Here is a 22,039-nt window from a genome sequence, read left to right as displayed (position 1 = left end):
ATACTCCACTTTTAATATAACTTTAGGTTTTATTTAACAATGACAGATATTTAGGTTAGTAACTAAAAGTGGGGAATAACCTTTTTTGATTTTGAAAAACACCATCAATAATATTCATGTTTTGAATGCTCTTGAAGAATGAGTCCGGTAGTAGTTACTCAGCAGTTACCTGAATCAATTGACACCACCTTGCTACTATGTTTTGAGTCAGGTGGAGTACTCATTAATTGATTAACAACAAAGATAACACAAAGAGGTTGTAAATCCGATTTTAAAGCCGGTAGATCTAATTTATTTAAAACCGATATCTATATCTAATCTAATCTACAACTTTTCACTCTTAATTATAGAACCTTCATCATATAACTCTTTTAATTCATTTTCAAAATATTTTGTACAAATTGGTCTTTTTATCTTCATAGTTGGAGTAATTAAATTTTTTTCAACACTTAAAGGTTCAATATCAATAATTATATTATGTAATTTTTCAAAACCTTGTAATTGATCAGCTATAGATTTATTCATATCAATTAATAATTCTCTTTTACGTTTTGGATCTTTGAAAAATCTTTTTATATCTTCATGATCTGTTATTGATTCATTATGTCTTGATTTAATATACTGAGATATTGACATTGGATCTAAACCAACAACTCCAACTAAATAAGTTTGTAAAGAATCACCATGAGCAAATAATTGAGCAATATATGGAAATGCTGATAAATAAGTATTTTCAATTCTTTCTGGAGTAACATATTCACCTTGAGCTAATTTAAAGAAATTTTTAACTCTGTCAATTATATAAACTCTATTACCATTTTCTGAATCAATCTTGGCAACATCTCCAGTATAAAACCAACCATCTTTATCAAATGATTTTTCAGTTTCTTCTTGATTTTTAAAATATCCTGCAAAGATTTGTGGACCCCTAACTAATAATTCACCTCTTGGTCCACCTTTATCTTTTGATGTATAACCCATTGAAGGTAAATCTCTTAATCTACATTCTGTTGTAACAGAAATTGGACCACAAGAACTTGATTGAGTTTCAAATTTTGAACTTCCCATAATTCCAGCAAAAGTTTCACTCATACCATAACCTTGGGCTAATCCAGTATTTAAAGCAGCTTTTAAAAATTTTATAGTTTCTGGACTTATTGGTGCAGAACCAGTTGTAACTGCTGAAAGATTTTGAAGTCCTAACTTTTTACGTAACAACCCCAAGACTCTATCATAAATTAAATGTGATGGATTTATATGTTCATTTTTTGGATCAGCTTGTAATTCTAATTTTTTATTAATTGCTTTGGTGAAGATGTTTCTAAGTATTGGTTTTTCATCATTATTTACAGTTTGTGCTTTTATACCTGCTTCTAATTTAGTTAAAACTCTTGGAACTAATGCTAAATAATCTGGATTTAATTCTTTAATATCATCTAATAAAGTTAATGGAGATGGTCCCTGTGGGAAACCAATAGAACCACCAGCAGCAAATGCAAATTGAACACTTGCTCTTTCATAAATATGAGCTAATGGTAAAAATGAATACATAGTTGATCCATTACCACTTTGAAAATTTGAAAACATAAATGTAATACCTGATACACCATTTTGATGGGTTAATAATACTCCCTTTGGATTTGCTCCGGTGGTTCCTGAAGTAAAAGTTATTGTAAAAGGTGTTGAAGGTTTTGGAGGTATTGGATCTAATGGATTAATTTCACCTAATTTTTCAACTTGTTTATAATCAAATAATGAGATTTTATGTTCATGACATTTATTTTTTAAAATTGAATCCTCAGTATTTAAATCATCCATTGATATTATTGTAATAAGGTTACTTAATTCTTCAGGATATTTTTCTTTTAATGCAATTAATCCCTTTATTTTATCTTTTGAACATAAAATAATTGGTGATTCAGTTAAATTTAAAATATATTTACTTGTATCAGGACCTAAAGTATCATAAAGTGCAGTTGAAGTAATATTATAAGCAATTGCAGTTAAATCAGCTAAAGCCCATTCAGGTCTATTATGTGAAAATATAGTTAAAACAAATGGATCTTCATTTGTTGGATCATATTGTAATTTTTTATGAGCTTCACTATCAGTTTTATAAGGATTATTTTGTAATATAAAATAAATACCTGAACCCAAGTTATTTCTTCTAATTTGTAAAGTTTTATAATCTTCCCATACATAATGACCAAAAGTACCATCTGAATTTTTAATTCTATGACCAACAGCTTTTTCTTTAGCATTATTTTCAACTGATAATTCAAATGATTTATATAATGTATCTATTCCAGGATAAGGAACATTAATCAATTGTTTTGGTGAATATTCATTTCTATAAACTGCTGAAAATCCAGGTTCTTCAGTATTTGGTAAAGGAACAGCATTTGCAACTGAAGCTGCTGGAATTGGTATATTAGATTGTAAGGTTTCCCAAACATGTTGAGGAGATTCTTTAATTAATGAACTCATTTGAGGAAAGATTGGATTGATATGAGTATGTGCTATTGAGTTTTCCAAAAAATTCAAGATACTAATAATTATATATATTGAAATTCACCGTAACTTAAATCTTAGATCTGTCGGTACATATCTGGTAGATCTGCACGCCTTTTTAAGTTTTTGTTACACAAATTTTCGATTTGTGGAGAAATTTAAATTCCTCGGGCAATTGAAGATGAATCAATTCAGTTTACGTCGAGTTATCTGCACATAAATTGAGAGAGTCTTATTCGTAAACCGACCTAAAATTGAACAAGTTGAACAAATTCATTAAATTTCATTATACGGAAAATTTTAATCATTTATCCGTAAACTAAGAAGGTAAGTTTAATGAAGATAAGGTTCAATTCCAAAAGGTAAAAGTTTCGTAAGGGATCAAACGAATCAAGATCATAAAAGATGATTTTCTCAAGAAGTGTGTTAAGCCATGAGTCATATTGTTCATTATAAACAGTTTCCAGATTGTTGAAGTTATGAACAAATTAATTTGTTCAGTATGGAATCTTTTGATTTTGATGGAATTATATATTCATATCTACTAAAATCATCAATAATATGATTTATAGCTTAACACTCTTCTTGAGAAAACGAATGACACTTTAATTGAACGGATCCAGTCCTAATTTCGGTTTGGATGGAACTATCAATTATTTGGATTCCATAAGCATAGAAAAGAAGTTTCCTCAGTAAAGATAATTCAACCAGTCAATCAATTCATTTAACTAACCACAATCCTAGAACTGATCTTTGATTTACCACGAAATATATTTGAAGGACGGAATGTTTTGTGTTTAGAATTGAGAGCTAAAATTACCATAGGAAATTGATAAATCTAGCAAAATGAAAAAAATAGACCAGAATCCCGATATCAAAGTTATTTGAGAAAATGTTAAGAATCGTTGATGTTTAGCCCAAAGTGGTGAATGGTTCAGAAAAGAATCATTCATCAATTCATCAATTTTATAAAAATTTAAACATTCCTCATTTACTAACATTCATGTTTTTGAAAGGATTAATCATGCAATCATTTGCAATTTTCAACGATAACTTTGCCTTTGGAACGTAAGCATCGTCAACTCAATTTCAATTGCTTCAAACTAGAACTTATAAACATACCAACCGTAGTTCTTATAATGTGGAACTATTGGTCAAACTAAAGAATAGATTCATTGAACTGATAAGAGATATGAGGGTTATAGATGAAAGTAATTTTGAAAGTATCTTCCTTTTTTAATAAACATACGTTGTCTTAATTTCTTTACTCCTAAAATCATTATTCATTGAAGAACTCGAATTTATTCAAAATTAAATGTACAATTAAACTTATGTATTAATTCTTTGTATAAAAGTTTATTTAACACTCTTAACAAATCTCAATATATCTATTAACTCCAATTATTTAGATTCAATTTTAGATTCACTTGATGATTCAGTTTTTGAATCAGTTTTTGAATCTGATGATGATGTATTTGAATGTGATTTATTATAATTTTCATAAACTGCTTTACCTTTATCTTGTAATGTACCATCAGTTTTATTATAAGTATCATAAGCATCTTTTAAATCTTTACTATCAACATTACTTGATAATTCTTTTGCTTTGTTGAGTAATCCGTCCATTTTTGATATTTGTATTAGTTAGTTAATTAGTTTTGTTTAATAATTGGGTTGATTGAGATAAGAAAGAAGATATGAGTAGTTATATATATAGACAATAGAAATTTTCAGAATTTCAAATTTTATACGTGTTTAAAAACAAACAATAGAACAAAATATGCAGAATAAGCCGTAACAAATTAATTGTTTATGATGTAACTTCTGATAAATCATACAAATGAAACATGAAATTACATTAAATTTTAGTTTCAAAAACAACACAAATAAACAATTTCATAACCGAATCCGCGTATCCTCAAACTTTAAATAGACTAAAAAGCGACTAAATGAAACAAGTAGTGCTCAAATTCAAATTTTAGTTCTATTAGCTTTTGAATTAATTGGTCCGTTCATAATTTGATGAAACGACTGTGCTTGAGTTGACTGTTTTTTAATATCGAATAGTTTTCATTCAAAATGTGGATTAAAATCACTCCATCAATTCAATTCAGAAGTAATTAGTTGATAGATTCATTAAACAGGCTTTAATCAGGAATATGAATATTAAATATGAGAGATGATATCATAAAAAGTGTAGATAAGGGTGTATTTAGGAAAATTGTTTATTATATGAAAAATATGACACAAAATTGTCAATCTGAAATTGGTATTATTATAATTATATGAAACCCTTTATCAAAAATAAAATTATCACATTAATTACTTATTAGAAATTACATACGTTTTTTGAAAAATTTTATCAGTGTAATGTTGATTTATACCAGTTAGCACTTACCGATACCGTTGAATTAGGAAAATAAAAGAGAGGAATCAGAAGAAGTTGAATCATCTTGACATAGATTTGATTTGTGTTTTCAGCGAATAGATCCCTCAAATTACGTCATATACATACTCTAATATGAACACATTACTTACATATTGTCTATTTACAATCTACTCACTATAATTTCAACTTCTCCAATATATCAATAGTTTGTTCATATCCTTCAATTTCTGCAATAACTTTTTCTAATCTTTGTTTTGCACTTTCAATAGCTTCAGGTTTTGTCTTTTCAGTAAATTTACTAATACTGTCATCTTGTTTTTTTTTCAATTCTAATGAATTTTGTAATTTTTTATTAACTTTTGAAATTTCTAAATCTAAATCTATTTGTCCTTTTACTAATACATGAACTGTACAATCTGGTGAAATTGCTTGTAATGCACAACCTGAAGGAATTTCTGAAATAGTTTTAACAACTTTAATTTTTTCAACTCCTTTTATTAAACTTACAATTGAATCTTGTTGATCACTGGCAATTTTGTAGATATTTTCATTTGATGATTCTACAAATACTTGACCATTTTTAATTATATTATATTGAGCTAGTAATGATCTTGCACCCTTTGTTATATCAAGTACTAAATCATAAGCATTTAAAGCTTCTTGATTATCAAAATCTTTTAAGTAGGTTGGATATTTAGCTTTACTTATAGTTTTAGTTAAATCTCCTTCTCTTCTTGGTAATCTTTGCCACATTTCTTCAGTTACAAATGGCATAAATGGATGTATTAATCTTAATGCTCCATCAATACTTGTATATAAAGTATCTTGAGCTGATTTTTTTTGTTCTGGTGTACCATCTTGAATTAAAGATTTTGAATTTTCAATATAAACATCACATAAATCATACCAATAATTATATATGTGGTTAGTAGCATCACCAAAATTCCTTGCTTCCAAAGCTTCATTTGTATTTTTTGCAGTTATTGATAATTTAGTTAATATCCATTTTTCAACTAATGATTCATTACCTGACAAATCACTAGTGTTTTGTGGTTTAAAATCATCACCTAATTTACCTAAAACAAATTTTGTAGCTTGATAAATTTTATTACAAAATTTTCTATAACCTTCAACTCTTAAAATATCTAAATTAATATCTCTACCACCAGTTGAATAAGCACAAAGAGCAAATCTTAATGCATCAGTACCACATTCTGGTATACCATTGGGGTAAGATAATTTTTGACCTTCCATTGCCTTTTTTAATTCTTTTGGATCTAAGTTTCCAGTAGTTAATTTATCATGTAATCCTTGTAATGGTATACCTGTAATAACATCTAATGGATCAATAACATTACCTAAAGATTTAGACATTTTACGACCTTGAGCATCTCTTACTAATGAATGACAAAATACTTCTTTAAATGGAACTTTACCAGTTAATTTTAATGACATTAAAATCATTCTTGAAACCCAAAAAAATAAAATATCCCAACCAGTTTCTAACATTGACATTGGATTAAATAGTTGCATATCTTTTGTGTTGTCAGGCCAGCCTAATGTTGAAATTGGCCATAAACCTGAGGAAAACCAAGTATCTAATACATCTTCATCTTGTTCTAATTCAAATTTTTTATCACCAAATTTTTCATTGGCCTTGGCTAAAGCTTCTTCATAAGTTCTACCTGAAATCCAATAATTATTATCTAATTTATCATGTTCTTCATTTTCAATATTTACAAAATAAACTGGACATCTATGACCCCACCATAATTGACGTGAAATACACCAATCTTGTATGTTTTCTAACCATTGAAAATATTCAGATTCTGAAGTTTTTGGAGTTATTGTAATATCACCATTTTTAACTGCTGCAATGGCATCTTTAGCCATTTCTTTTTGATTTACATACCATTGAGGTTTTAATAATGGTTCAATTATATCACCAGATCTTGAACATAATGGTATTGTCATTTCATTATCTTTTTGTTCAACAAATAAATTTTTTTGTTTCAACTCTTCAATTACTTTTGATCTTGCATCGAATCTTTTCATTCCTTTCCATGCGGGTCCACAATTTTCATTAAGATATCCATCATCTGTATATATATTTATAAATTCTAAATTATTTCTTTTACCTGTATTATAATCATTTTGATCATGAGCTGGTGTAATTTTAACAGCACCTGTACCAAATTCCATATCAACAGCTTCAGAATCTGTTATAATTGGTAATTTTCTATCTAAAAATGGATGTAAAACATATTTACCATGTAAATGTTTATATCTTGAATCATTTGGATGGACTGCAATACCAGTATCACCAAAAATAGTTTCTGGTCTTGTTGTTGCAACAGTAATTTTTTCATTTGAATTTTCAACTTGGTAAGAAAAACTTGTCAAAGTACCAAATTCTATTTTATTATCATAACCAGGTACACTCAACAAAGTTTTACCTGAAATATTTTTATTATCAACTTCTAGATTTGATATAGCAGTATTTAATTTAACTGACCAATTAACTAATCTTGAAGCTCTATAAATTGTCCCATCTTCATGCATTCTTACAAAAGCTTCAGTAACAGCTTTTGATAAATCTGGATTTAAAGTAAATTTTTCTCTTTCCCAATCATATGATGCACCTAATTTTTTAAATTGATTTTTAATTCTTTGATGATATTCTTCTTTCCATTCCCAAACTTTTTCAATAAATTTTTCTCTTCCATAATCATGTCTTGTTTTTTTTTCTTTTAACCAAATTTGTTTTTCAACAACTGATTGAGTTGCAATACCTGCATGATCAAATCCTGGTATAAATAATGTAGTTTTACCTTTCATTCTATTCCATCTAATTAATGTATCTTGTATTGATACTGTTAATGCATGACCAATATGTAATGCACCAGTAACATTTGGAGGAGGACATGGTATTGAAAAACATCCTTCTGATTTTATATCTCCATTTTCAGTTAATTCAGGTTTGAAAAAACCTTGATTTTCCCACCATGAATACCATGAACTTTCAACATTTTTTGGGTTATAAGCTTTAAATGAAAGATCATCTAATGGTACTAATATCTTTTTATCACCCGGTTTTGTTTCATCTTTAAATTCAGGTATTGATTCAATTTCCTTTTTTGGTTTCTGTTTCTTGGATTCTTCTGATTTGGGTGCTGGTGGTTGTTTAGCCTTTTTAGCATTAAATTTAGCTAATTTTTCAGCTTTCTTTCTTTCTTTTTCTAGCTCTTTTGCAGTTTTTTGTTTAGGTGGTTGTTCTAGCTCTTGGGTATTACTTGTTTTTTCACTCATGTTGTAATGATTGTATCTTCTAATATATTTATGAGGTTTTATGATCTTACTTCTTATAAATGATTTAAATAGAAGTGATCGGCTAGAAAGCATACACAGAAGAACTTTTATAATTTATGTTTGGTTATTACTCATTGAAAAATTTTGATTTTTTTGAAAATTATTTACGAGAGATCATTTGACTCACAATACATTAATCATAACTAATCTATAGAAACTCCCTACCATCATAAAATTTATCATCTTTCAAACCAAATTCAATTTTATTCTGAGCCTTAGCTAAATCAGTCATTGCAAATTTTTGTTTAAATTTACGAACTTTTCTACCACCTCTTTTTTTAGATTTTATTTCAATTGGTTTGGCTAAAGCTTTATCAGGAACATGTTCAGGAGGAGCTAATAATTTATCAATCTTCGTTTCAATTTCTTTTTTAAATTTTACACCCATATCACCATTGGGGTTTGAATTTGAATAATCAATTCTTGAAGCTAATATAATTTTACCACTTATTATTCTCATGACTGATTTTTGTATCTCGGGTGGTAAATATTTTATTAGATCATTATGATATAAATATCCAGTTTGACGTATATTTCTTGATATTGATTTATTTGATGATGATAAATCTTTTACTCCAAGAGATGGCAAATTACATGATGGAGTTAAAGCTAAATTTTCTAATGAACCTGTAGCTATTAGTAATTGAGAAGTTGTTATAGGACCAATAATTGAAGAAACATTTGGAGCAAATTTTGATAATTTTGATGATATGAAATTTGATAACTTCGTTAGTAGATCATTTAAATCTAGAATTAATAAACATAATGACATAATTTTTGAAAAATCTGATTCTGATAAGGTAAATTGATTTTTAGATTGTTGTAATGCTGCCATTACTAATATCAAGACTTTATCTTTTGTCATTATAAGTTGTAAATCTTTATCATATTGCTTTATATTTACTAAATCTTGTTTAATTAACATTATCGTACGAACATAATCAATATTATTCAATAAAATATGTTCTAATTCAGGAAATACCAACTTATATTGCATTTTTAATAGTATGGTAAAAGCTAATATTTCATTATTTATTAATGTTGATAATTCATTAATTAATAAAATAAATTTATATTCTTCAGATTCAAATGATTGATCATTATTAATTTGAGCAATTAATTCTAAATAATCTATTTCTTCATCATTTGATTGTTGTTCAAATTTTAAATTTAGCTCCAGTATCAATGGATATATCTTAGATAGTCGTGAATAATCTGTTATTGATTCTATATTTGGATGTTGTAAAATAGTTTGAAATGGATTGTTTAATGATGTAATTAAATTTGATAATTTTTGAGATAACGGAAGGGATTGATCAATAACATCTTCGGGTGGGTTCTCGGTTGATTCAACAGGTTGTTCTTCTTCATCTGAACTTAGCAAGTCAGCTAGTAGCTCCTTTTCGTAATCAATCATCTTGTTGGTGATAATCTAACTAGTGCGGCTTGTATAATTTTCAAAATTTCAATCTCAGATATCTGATGACATACAACTTCATCAAACATGTCCTTTCAAGTTAATACATCAATACTAGATAATGCAGATGGCTCAGCTGAATTAAAACTAAATAATACAAAAACAATAGTATCAATAAATGGCCCCATAGATCCAAAACCAAGACAAGAATTACCACAACAAGCAAGTTTAGAAATTATAATAAGACCAGCAATAGGATTATCAACAACTCGAGAAAAATTATTAGAAGATAAAATAAGATCATTATTACAATCAATTATAATACGTTTCAAATATCCAAGACAATTAATTCAAATTGTTATACAATTTTTGATAATTGATGAAAATTCCGGTTTTACATGTAATGAATTAAATTCAGCTATAAATTGTTGCTTTTTTGCATTAGTTGATTCAGATTTATCTATATTTTCAAGTTTTGCATCTATTGTTGTTTGTTATAATCAGGGGAATCTCATATTTAATCCTCCAGGTAATGTATTAGAAACTTGTGATTCTCACCATGTTTTATGTTTTAATTTCAAAAATGAAAAAGTTAAAGATTTAATGTTATTAGAAAGTGTTGGTTCATTCACTGAATCTGAATTATTTAATTTAATTTCTAAAAGTGTGACTCATGTGGAAGAACTACATCAACAACAAAGAAAAATAATAAATGATAAAATTTCAAAAGATTATATATGGAAGTAATATACACGTCTCAATATAAAGTAGCTAAAGGATCTAATTTACTTGAATTATCCATCTTCAACAAATTTATTTCAAATTTATTATTTGGATTTGATTTATGTTTAAAAGTAAAACCAATAAAATTATTTTGCTTAAAACCACCATTTTTATTATTTAATAATTGTTCATTTTGTTCTTGTCTTGCAAATACATCTTTATATTTCATCATCATTTCTTCATCTTCAAAATCATCAAAATATCCTGCATCTTCTTCATTATCTAATTGTGGAGTAAAAGGTGGAGTTTTGGATCTTAAATTTTCCCAATTTTTAACATCATTAAAATATGACATTTGTTGAACTTGTTTAAAATTTTTTAATCTTTGATTAGGTGATGCAATTAATTTTATAATTAATTGCCATGTTCTATCACTGAAAACATATCTACCATCTTTTGTTTGTGGTCTACGTAAAGCAGTTTTCCAATGTTTTAAATTATAATAAGTTTCATCTTGTTTTGAACCTGAAAATGGTGGATAACCACATAATGCTTCAAATAACATACAACCTAATGACCAATAATCTATTGTATAATCATAATTTTTACCTTCTAATACTTCTAAAGCCATATAATCTGGTGATCCAACTATTGAATTTGCTAAATTATGATGACCTTGACTTTGTTTAAAAATTTTTTGTCTTTCCATCATTAATCTTGATGGAATTTGATAATTTTCTAAATCTTCTAATTTTTGTAATTTTATTCTCATTGATTCAATTCTATCATTTGATACTGATCCAACAGCTAAACCAAAATCGGTCAATTTTATATGTCCCTTGGAATCAATTAAAAAATTTTCAGGTTTTAAATCACGATGAGTAAAACCTAATTCATGTAATGAATTTACTGCTGCAAACATTTCACTTATATAAAATCTTGCATGTGGAGGAATTAAAAATCCAGTATTATTTAATAAAGTTCTAAAATCTCCTCCTGGTACAAATTCCATTGCTAAAAATACTTTTTCAGGATCTTGAAAAGCATATAATAATTTAACTAACCATTCACTTCTTGTATTTGTTAAAATATCCCTTTCTGTTAAAACATGTCTTGTTTCATCTAATTTAACTAATAAATTCTTATTTAAAATTTTTAAAGCACAAATTTCTCTTGTATCTTTTTTTCTTGCTAAAAATACTTGACCATAACCACCTTGACCAACTTGTGTTATCATTTCAAAATCTTTATGTTTTGGTTTTAATCTTCTTTTTCTTAATAATACTCTTTCTCTACCAATATAATTTTTCCATTCTAATTGTTGTTTTTGAGGATCATTTTGTAAAGTTGGATCGTTAATTAATTTTTTTTCAACAAATAAACTTCTTTGTCTTCTATTTATAACATAATCAAACATATCACAATAATAATCTAAAAAATATAATTGTGCAACTGAAGTTAATCTTTTAGTTTTAGGATTATTTGCTTTTTGATGAAATTCTTCTTCTGTTAATTTAATTCTTTGATTTGGTGGTGGTTGTAATTGATTTATATGATCTTGTAATGCTCTTTTTTGATTATCTCGATTTGAATTTAATGGTGTTGGAGTTAATGGTTGGGGTTGATTTTGGGAAAAATTAAGCTTTTTACCATATGGAGTACCAATTGGTGAATTATGTAAAATGGTTTTTGTAGGTGAATTTAATGGTGTTATATTTTCTTTATTTATTTGAGTTTGATTTGGATTAAATGTATTATTAAATGATTTATTATTAGGAGATCTATAACTTGAATCAATATCCATCATATTACTTGAAATTGAAACATTTTCCATTGATTGTGATATATCACCAACATCATGAACATGTTGATGTTTTGGAGACCTAAAGAATGAGCTAGTCATGTGCTTGATCTAGTATAAAGTGTTTGGTTTTTTCTTAGTATAAAATCGCGTCTTAAACTTTCTAAAATGTTTTGCTGAAGGAAGACTTGTTTATTAGCAATATTGTCTGTCAAAAATAGTCAATTAATGATGGTTTTTTAGATGAAGTGTTTATAAAAGAAGGTATGAGTGATGTTGCTCAGTTCCATAATAAAAAAAAAAATAGAAAAATGTATGGAAATCTGTGTTAAAGATTTCAATAAATTAGATTTCCTAATTAAGAATTTATGTAAATAGTTTGGTAGCGTAAAATGTTCTATATGAAAGATACGAGAATCACCATAATACTCTTTGATAAGGCTGATGGTTATATATAGCTCTTGCAGAATTCATAATATTTCAACGATGGTCTTGTTTCTTAATAGCGTCTTCAATAGTATAATTGAATTTTCTTTTTCTTGAATATGGGGGGGATTTTTTTTGCCTTAATAGATGAAACTACAAGTGTAAAAATCAAATAAATTTAACAGAAAACAGTTCAACCCTACATGATTCTAAGTAAAGAAGCTTGATCTAAACTAATCTTTAACATAATGAAAAATAGCTAACTGAGTATCAGAGATGTCTAAAAATATTGGGCTGATATTGGTGCGAAAAATATCAACCAACAAGTTAATTTTGTTGATGCGCTTTAAGTGTAGCGCAGAAAGTTTTCTATAAATTTCAAAGTCGTATATAATTTGGTAGAATAGAAAAAACTGAAATTGGAATTGAATCTTGATTGGTTCTACATTTTAAGTCACTGTCGATGTTTATTTTATGTGGATTTTTTTTCTTTACTTTTTGTGGGGAAGATCAATTTAGTGTTTTATAACGTCATAATTTTGAAACGTTTTTTCAACAAAATTTTATTTTCAAAATCTCACTGTTAGATTCTTCATTATTTTGAGTGGTTCAAAATAATAAAAGATTTATAGATGAATTACCTAATGTAAATGTATGTATCATAAATTGATTTATGGGTTGATTTTATGATTTTAATTTAAAAAGTAGTTCTATTTTTAATATTAAAAATAAAATTTTGAAAATGTTTCATGATTTTCTCGGAGTATTTTTATTATCAAATTTGCACTACTTTGTTTGCAATTTAATAACACAAAATTAACTTGAAAAAGTCCGATAATTTCATATACAAATAAATTAATACCAGAAATAGTAATAAAGTAGCTTGCGTTTGGTTCACCTTTACAAAAATAGAGTAGCTAAAAGCTCCCACTATAACTTCCAGTTCAGTCTTTTCACTGTATTAAAGTATGCTACTACTACAAAGTACTACATTGTTCAATATGTCATCCTGTATATAAAATTGTGACTAAAAAAAATATGTCAAACAGAAAAAAAGATTTGCAGATGTTTCCAATTAAAACCTTAAATCTTTTAACCAGTAATATAGAGAGATAAAAAACTTCGTAAATTCTTAACTCATTTCGAAACGTTGGGTTACCCCAGACTTTTTTATCTTTATCAGTAATAATGATAATGAAGGAATAGTTTATCTTTATCTCTGTTAATACGTTTGTATTTAAACTATTTATGATATAACGGAATTATAATTGCGCATAAATTTTGGAACCGAATTTTTGAAATAGAATAATGATATAAGCTACTACAAATGAGATTAAAATAGTAAAAAATAAAGTCATACGCTCTTCAAGAACATGGTCAAACCCGGGTTGGACATAATTTATATTTTATTTCAAGAATTGGAATAACTCTAATGAAGAAGAAAAATTTTCTAAACTAGTATAAAGGGCATTTTCAAAAATAAAAATTTTCTTGATTAATATTATCATCATTGAAGTAAGCTCATTTTTAAATTAATATTATCTTATAGATTGATGAGGTAGTAAAAAAATAAAAATTTGTAGTACAGTATATATTGACCCACTGTTTATGTCCGATGAGTTTTAAAAAATAAAACCGATGTCATTTTTTGCTTAGGTTCTTCTGGCACCACGTCAAAAATCTTAACAATAGTTTCAATTGAGTTAAGTTAAGAAGATATGGTAAGTAAAATTTATTTTGTGGAGAGGGATGCCACTAAAAAAAATCATTCTATCTGCTAATTTAAAATACCCAACGCTTCTTAACAAGATGATGCAAATTGTATTAAATTTTAAACATCTTCGAACATTCGCTACAAATCCCCCAATAAAAAAATAAAATTTAATTTTTGTCTTCACCATCATCCCCACAATTCAATAGAACTTACTTACCTTACTCGAACTCATCCTAAATTACGTAAAATTTTCTGTACTAGTTTCATCAACATCGGTGCTTAATTCTGTATGCTCTGTAAAAAAATAATAAAAATAAGGTGTTTTTCTAAAATATAATAATTAAGGTTTCATAAATTATTATTTGACGGATAAATCTTGATTTCTATTTTTTATTTTTTTGATAGATTTCTTTAATATTCTAAACTTTTAAAGTTTCTCTTTTAATGGGTAGAACAATTACTTCCAATGTTTTAAAATAAAAGTTTAACTTCAAAGGACTAAGTGAATAAATTACATAATTACAAGACAAATTATTCCTCTTTAATCGAAATTTGCTTGAGATTCTGTTCCACTAAATTTCTAGTAGAACCACAAAATAAAATTATTGCAAGTTTTTTTTTAATATTTCGGAGTTTTTTGTTGATTATTATAATTCTATTCTTGTACTATTCTATTTTGCTATTATGGTTATGTTATTAAAAATATTTTATGCAAAGTTTATTAAACAAAGGATGTTGGTGAAAAAAATAATTTGCAGACTTAATAGAATAAAACTAGGAACACAAACATCAAACACGTAACCCATCAAACAATAAAGATTATTTATTTCTTGCATAAAAGAGGGTTAAAACTATTATTTAATTCTTTTTGTATCTGGTTTTGGTGTAGGTTATATTTATAAAAATTCGTTTCGTAAATATATTTCTATAGTTTATATATTTGTACTTTCCCTACTTTTTTTTACTTAATTCATATCAGTTAATCATCAACAACTTTAAATCTCCAGTTACTCATTTCAATTTCAATAATTGATTCACTAGATTTTATTAATTTAATATCTAATCTAATATTGCTAATTTCTATCAGAAACTAATTTACTAATTTAATACATCCCCCATTTCATAAAACTCAAATAATCACAATGGTTAATCCAGATTTAGAAAATCAAGAACCAAGAGATGAACATATCTTTATTCAAAATAATGATCATCCAAATCATAATAACAACAACAGTAATCATAATCTAAATAATGATTATAAACCAGATATAAATCATAAAGATCATCCTATATCAAAAATTATAACAGAAGGTGATTATATAACATTTGGTAATGAAAAATATAAAAAATCAGATTTAATGGAAGCATTTGGTGGTACATTAAATCCAGGATTATCACCACCTCCTAAAAATGATTTTGCAAATCCTGCTCCTTTAGGTTTATCAGCATTTGCATTAACTACATTTGTTTTAAGTTTAATTAATTGTGGAGCAAGAGGTGTTAAAATTCCAAATATTGTTGTTGGTTTAGCATTTTTTTATGGTGGTGCAGCTCAATTAATTGCTGGATTATTAGAAATTGGTGTTGGAAATACTTTTGGTGGTGTTGCCCTTAGTTCATATGGTGGATTTTGGTTATCTTGGGCTGCTATACATGTCGAATCATTTGGTATTTATACTGCTTATGAAGGTAAAGAAAGTGAATTTGCAAATGCTTTGGGGATTTATTTGGTGGGTTGGTTTATTTTTACATTTTTTTTAATGATTATGACATTAAAATCAACAGTTGCATTTTTCCTGGTTTTTTTCTTTTTAACAATAACTTTCTTATTATTAGCTATAGCAGAATTTAGTGGTAAAATTAGTGTTAAAACTACTGCTGGAGTATTTGGATTAATTACTGCTTTTTGTGCTTGGTATTGTGCTTATGCTGGTTTAGCTAATCGTCAAAATAGTTATATTACTGTTAAAGCTGTTCAATTACCAGATTTGGAATCAAAATGGAAAAAAAATTAGAACATTTATTGGAGTAGACGTTTGTTGAATATTGTTTTGATGAATACTAACTTCATAAGATATTGTTCAATTCTTTTACTTTTTAATAAGGACTGTTTTTGGCTAACCTTAAGTCCAAAGTTTATTTAATATCTTGTATATTTCATATATTTAATGAAATACTTTTAATATAATGATAATGATGCTAATTTTATGAATTTTTAAAATTTTACATTCCTGTATTAGTTTTTTGAAAAAACTCCTTTATTATTTTTTTTATTTTTTGCAGCCATGTCTCAAAGTGAGAAATAATCTTCTTAGCCAAAAACCAAATACTTCTAAATTTTACCAACATCTTTACCCCTGAAGTATCATCGAATAAAGAGACAAGAGTGCAAAAGAGTCAATGAATTGAAGCATCAGTCAGACGTCACCAATCTATATACACCCTTGAAATGAATTGAAATCATTATATATTTAGACTATAGCTATAAAATTTATTATACGTAAACATATATTAATTATAAAGTTAATCAATCTTTGAGTGAATATCAATTTAAAGCAAAAATCAAATCTAAAACCTAAGTCACTCATTATTTCATAGAACTATAACTCTTTAAAACCAATTTTGATCCAATATCAGTACCAATTGTGTTCAAAATTAGTTCAATTTCAATTTTCATACTTAATTAAAAATTATTGGTTTAATTTGTAAAATTAAATCTTTATTTTGATCAATATTTATAATTTTTGTTATAAAATTATTTAAATCATAACTTAAATTATTAAAATTTATACCTAAATCATCACTACATAATAATAATAAATCAGGTTTTAAATTTTTTAAAATTTGTAAATAACCTTGAAAATTTGAACATTTTAATATCTTGAAATTATTATTTATATCAATTTTACTGTTTGTTTGAGTCAATTGATTTTCACTATTTTGTTCATTTAAATCTAAATCTTCTTCGTTTAGATTTGGTGGGATTATAAATATCATATTTTCTTGAGTTTTTATAATATCTTGTAATGGTAATGTTGATGATAAAAATGATGACGATAATGTAATTGCAATTTGTTTATTTATATATTTTTTCAGTATATTAAAATTCGAAATTTTAGGAAGTAGGGAAGTATTATTTTGATCTCGTATTGTATCTATTTCTTTATCTTGTTCTTCTTCTGTTTTTGATTTTATAAATGTATCATAAATTTTATAACTTATTGCAATTGTTGATGTTGCTATTACTGCTGCTATATATAATTTTGGATTTCTTTGAGCTTTTCTTGACATCATAAAATAATGTATATCAATTTGTTGTATTACCTGTTGAATAATAATTTGGCTTAATATGTAATAAATATCAATGATATGTTGTTTTGAAATATATTGAATTAGTATGTAATTTGTATTGTAGAGCAAGTTGAATTGAGTGTTGGATGAAAATATGTCAAGTGATTATGGTAGATATATATTTGTAAATGAATAAATAATAAGGTGTAAAGTTAAAGATATACGTTTGTTTTACTTTCAAATTAAGGTGTAAAACATGTAATTAATATAAAATGATATAAAATTATAAAACCCAAATTTTTTGTTGGTAAATATTTTTATGATTTCTTTTGTGTTCTTTTTGTTGTTAATCAAACGTACAAGGGACAATAAATTAGATACATGAGCTGGATAACGAAGTACTATGAATGAGATTGAAGGATACAAACTTTCCAATTCTGATAACCTCGTTGACTATCTTGAACAGCTCGAAAGCATCTTCTCATTAAGGATAGTCACACCACTTTCAACTAAACCAAAACCACCTGATTGCAAGTATTTTTAATCTAGAATTTGGTAGCCTGTCCTTACTTTAGTTGTCTTTCGGTCTTAAATTTCCAGGTCACGTTTGCTCAACATTTTTAATTTCTTCCCCTCGATCTAGATCTTAGCCTAACCATAAAGTAGTAAACTAAAGTAAGTTTGCAACAAACAGTATATACAAAAAAACTCCGTACTCCGAAAGTTAAATTGTACAAGGAAAGGGGTATTTAGTCTATTTGATGAAGAGACAACGGAATTTTACTATGACTTTTAAAAATTGAAGGATTGTATCCTAATTTGTTGCAACGTGCTTAGATGAACAAAAAATCAACATTATCACCAACTCCTTTAAATTGTTCGATTAAATTTCCAACTCATTTTCAATCTCCTTATCAATTATCCTATTTTATAGATTGCCAAGTTTCAAGTTTGTGAAGTCAGCCATTTTTTTCATTACTTAACTAAAATATTAGTCGAAATCTTGTCAAATTTTTTTTGCAATTATAATAATTTATTAAATATAGAAGTGGGGGCCAAATTTTAATTGAATATCTTCACCATGTGTTTCATTTAAATAAATGACAGTAAATATTTACATTTCGTTAGCGTCTTTCACTCTTCTGAAATTGAATGCAAAGAATTGCAATTGAAATGAAAAATTTGCGAGTAAATTGTTTCGGATTTGGATCTAATCCGATAAAACCATAAATAAATTCTCTGCATGACTTTGGTCTCATAAAACCGTTATCTCGTATTGAATGACTCATATACTTGTTATTTGATCTATGTAAACTGTTGGACATACTACATTTGGAAGTATAATTATTGTTTTATTGTAGATTGTTTCAAATTTTTATCAAACACCTAAAACTCCTTATTTGGTTTGAGGTATGGATGTAAAAATTTCGTCTTGCTTAATTTTCATTTAAGCGGAATTTTAATAAGATTTAATTACTTAATTGAGTAATCCAAATGCGTTTTATATTAGAACTAAAGCTGAATATGGACTTAATTTGCGCCAAATTTTTCTACAAGCTAGTTTTATTCACATGTGCTAAGCTTGTTTTCTTTTTAGAGTATACAGATTGAGATCATTAGTCATCCAAGCGTTGAAGGATACACTATTGGGACTGGTTTCACCAAGAATGAATGTTGTTAAATGTTGTTACAAAAATGCGCATTTGTGTGTTTCAGATTATTTATTCGAAACTTTACGAGAGAAAATCTAATACTCAGTTCATTTACCTTCAAATTAATTTTTAACTTTAATCGAACAATATAGACACAACTAAAGCCGTTTACTAAATCCACTTTCGACCTCCTGATTGGGTTGATACCGTTAATTCGATTACTACAGTAGAATATGAAACATATGCTTCTTTGGAATCAAAAATTTAAGTCTAAGCGCATTGGTCCTAATTAAGTAAGTCTAACAGTGATAGATAATAATGTTACCGATAACTAATTAAAATTCCATTCCATACTTATTATTGTGTAATTTAATTATTTTATAATTTTTCACTTCGATCTTATCAAAACAATTTTCAGATTTTAAAAGTTATATAAATATGTTATTTGTCACTTATTTCTTTTGAAAACTATTGGTTTGATTTTTTATTTTCATCATTATCACTCATTTATCCAAACACAATGGCTTCACCACATCCATTTGAATCTGCAAAAGATCATGAAGTTAGATTAACTTCAAAATTAGTTAAAGATGCTTATCCAGCTTCTGCAAATGTTCATTTTGTTCAAATTGATAGATTAGATCCTCCAAAAAAGGATATGATTAAATATTTAGCTGCTGAAAAAGAAGGTTTACCAACTCCCTCAATTCCTCGTATATTTTATGCTTATTATTATACAAATGAATTAGATTTTAATAAAGCATTAGTTAATGTTACTTCAGGTCATATTATTACTAAACAACAACAACCAAAAGGAACAGTTGGTCCATTTTTACCTGATGATATGATGGAATGGGAAGAACATTGTATTAATCATCCAATTGTTATTGATGAAATTAAAAAATTAAAATTACCATCAAATTATAAAGTTAGAACTGATCCTTGGATTTATGCTACTGATGATGCAAATGAAAAAAGACCATTAGTTCAATTTTTTATGTATGTTTTAGCTGGTAATGGTCATACTGAATCAAATCATTATTCATTACCTTTAAAATTTTCACCAGTTTTTGAAGCTTTTACAAAAAAATATGTTAGAATGGATTATTTACCAGGAGGATTTGATGCTACTACTGTTCCAACTGGTCCTTGGCAAGAAGTTGAATGTTGTGAATATCATCCAGATTTAAATGGTGAAGTTAATCAAAGAATTGTTAAACCTTTATTAATTTCTCAACCAGAAGGTCCTTCATTTACAGTAAAAGGAAATAAAGTTGAATGGCAAGGTTGGGAATTTAGAATTTCAACAAGTTCAAGAGAAGGTTTTGTTGTTTATGATGGTTATTTTAAAGGAAGACAAGTATTTTATAGAGTTTCATTATCTGAAATGACTGTTCCTTATGGTGATCCAAGAGCTCCTTATCATAGAAAACAAGCTTTTGATTTAGGTGATTGTGGTTTTGGTGTTAATGGTAATAGATTAGCTTTAGGTTGTGATTGTTTAGGAGTTATTAAATATATGGATGGTTTTGGTATTCATTCAAATGGTGAACCATTTATAATTCCAAATACTGTTTGTATGCATGAACAAGATGATGGATTATTATATAAACATGTTAATTATAGAACTAATAATGCTACTGTTGCAAGAAGAAGAATTTTTATTGTTCAAACCATTGCAACTGTTGCAAATTATGAATATATTATTAATTTAAAATTTGTTAGTGATGGTTCTATTGATATTGAAGCAAGAGCTACTGGTATTTTATCAACTATGCCAATTGATGAAAATGTTAAAGTTCCTTGGGGTACAATTGTTGCACCAAATTGTATGGCTGCTTATCATCAACATATTTTATCTTTCAGAATTGATCCAGCTGTAGATGGTCATAAGAATACAGTTGTTTATGATGATACTAAAAAATTACCAAAAGATAAAGAATTAAATCCATTTGGTATAGGATTTGTTAGTGATCGTAAATTTGTTGAAAAACCAGGATATATTGAACAATCACCATTTACAAATAGATCATATAAAGTTATTAATGAAAATGTTATAAATCCAATTTCAAAAACTCCAGTTGGTTATAAAATTAATTTACCAGCAAGACAAATGTTATTAGCAGATGAAACTTCTTTCAATACAAGAAGAGCAAAATTTGCAACTCAACAAATGTGGGTTACAAAATATCATGATCATGAATTATTTGCAGCAGGAGAATTTACAAATCAATCACAAAAAGATACTGGTTTAGCTGAATGGACAGTAAGAGATGAAAATGTTAGAAATGAAGATTGTGTTGTTTGGGCAACTATGGGTTTTACACATATTCCAAGAGTTGAAGATTTCCCAGTTATGCCTGTTGAAATTCATAATATTATGTTAACTCCTTTTAACTTTTTTAATAAAAATCCTGCTTTAGATATTCCTCAAGCTGATAATAATTTTAATAAATCTATATTAGTTGAAAGTAAAGAAGATGGTGCTTGTTGTAAAACTAAAATATAATAGATAAATAAAAAATTTTATATACTAATTAATTTCACGTTATGACTTATAGATTAATGATATTGTAGAAAACTTTTGAGATTACTATTAAATTAATACATATTTAATACAAAAGTCTATACGACTCTAATCTCACAATTAATTTTAATGTTGTAGAATTAGTTCAGTTCACTTGATATTATTATTAAACTAATACATATGTAATACAAAATTCTATACAACTCAATTCTCACAATG

The 22,039-nt window shown here is 26.8% G+C and overlaps 9 protein-coding genes across 9 annotated transcripts; 3 read left to right on the top strand and 6 right to left on the bottom strand. All coding sequences in view use genetic code 12, as the record gives it.

Annotated features, from left to right (window-relative positions):
* Window positions 1–324: 324 nt before the first annotated feature.
* Window positions 325–2,487, bottom strand: FAA21 (medium-chain fatty acid-CoA ligase; the record flags this gene model as incomplete). Its single annotated transcript, XM_051759872.1, has 1 exon — window positions 325–2,487. The coding sequence occupies one exon, from the start codon at window positions 2,485–2,487 to the stop codon at window positions 325–327; it is 2,163 nt and encodes a 720-aa protein (XP_051616434.1).
* Window positions 2,488–3,912: 1,425 nt separating this feature from the next.
* On the bottom strand, window positions 3,913–4,137 carry KGF55_000488 (uncharacterized protein; the record flags this gene model as incomplete). The annotated part of the gene is made up of 1 exon (XM_051759861.1): window positions 3,913–4,137. One exon carries the CDS (start codon window positions 4,135–4,137, stop codon window positions 3,913–3,915), a length of 225 nt encoding a protein of 74 aa, XP_051616433.1.
* Window positions 4,138–5,074: 937 nt separating this feature from the next.
* Window positions 5,075–8,209, bottom strand: VAS1 (valine--tRNA ligase; the record flags this gene model as incomplete). Its single annotated transcript, XM_051759850.1, has 1 exon — window positions 5,075–8,209. The coding sequence occupies one exon, from the start codon at window positions 8,207–8,209 to the stop codon at window positions 5,075–5,077; it is 3,135 nt and encodes a 1,044-aa protein (XP_051616432.1).
* Window positions 8,210–8,417: 208 nt separating this feature from the next.
* KGF55_000486 (U4/U6-U5 snRNP complex subunit) lies at window positions 8,418–9,686 on the bottom strand (the record flags this gene model as incomplete). Its single annotated transcript, XM_051759838.1, has 1 exon — window positions 8,418–9,686. The coding sequence occupies one exon, from the start codon at window positions 9,684–9,686 to the stop codon at window positions 8,418–8,420; it is 1,269 nt and encodes a 422-aa protein (XP_051616431.1).
* An 87-nt stretch (window positions 9,687–9,773) lies between these two features.
* KGF55_000485 (exosome non-catalytic core subunit) lies at window positions 9,774–10,433 on the top strand (the record flags this gene model as incomplete). Its single annotated transcript, XM_051759827.1, has 1 exon — window positions 9,774–10,433. One exon carries the CDS (start codon window positions 9,774–9,776, stop codon window positions 10,431–10,433), a length of 660 nt encoding a protein of 219 aa, XP_051616430.1.
* Window positions 10,434–10,443: 10 nt separating this feature from the next.
* DBF2 (serine/threonine-protein kinase) lies at window positions 10,444–12,312 on the bottom strand (the record flags this gene model as incomplete). Its single annotated transcript, XM_051759816.1, has 1 exon — window positions 10,444–12,312. The coding sequence occupies one exon, from the start codon at window positions 12,310–12,312 to the stop codon at window positions 10,444–10,446; it is 1,869 nt and encodes a 622-aa protein (XP_051616429.1).
* A 3,180-nt stretch (window positions 12,313–15,492) lies between these two features.
* FRP3 (putative ammonium permease) lies at window positions 15,493–16,365 on the top strand (the record flags this gene model as incomplete). The annotated part of the gene is made up of 1 exon (XM_051759805.1): window positions 15,493–16,365. One exon carries the CDS (start codon window positions 15,493–15,495, stop codon window positions 16,363–16,365), a length of 873 nt encoding a protein of 290 aa, XP_051616428.1.
* Window positions 16,366–17,029: 664 nt separating this feature from the next.
* PEX22 (Pex22p) lies at window positions 17,030–17,644 on the bottom strand (the record flags this gene model as incomplete). The annotated part of the gene is made up of 1 exon (XM_051759794.1): window positions 17,030–17,644. The coding sequence occupies one exon, from the start codon at window positions 17,642–17,644 to the stop codon at window positions 17,030–17,032; it is 615 nt and encodes a 204-aa protein (XP_051616427.1).
* Window positions 17,645–19,813: 2,169 nt separating this feature from the next.
* AMO2 (Amo2p) lies at window positions 19,814–21,802 on the top strand (the record flags this gene model as incomplete). Its single annotated transcript, XM_051759783.1, has 1 exon — window positions 19,814–21,802. One exon carries the CDS (start codon window positions 19,814–19,816, stop codon window positions 21,800–21,802), a length of 1,989 nt encoding a protein of 662 aa, XP_051616426.1.
* Between the last annotated feature and the right edge of the window lie 237 nt (window positions 21,803–22,039).

This window comes from Candida pseudojiufengensis (genome assembly GCF_024610245.1).
Source record: "Candida pseudojiufengensis strain CBS 10847 chromosome Unknown scaffold3, whole genome shotgun sequence".
Classification (NCBI taxonomy): domain Eukaryota; kingdom Fungi; phylum Ascomycota; class Pichiomycetes; order Serinales; family Debaryomycetaceae; genus Lodderomyces; species Lodderomyces pseudojiufengensis.
Note: the sequence above shows the minus strand (reverse complement) of the source record. Positions and strands in the feature narration are given on the sequence as shown.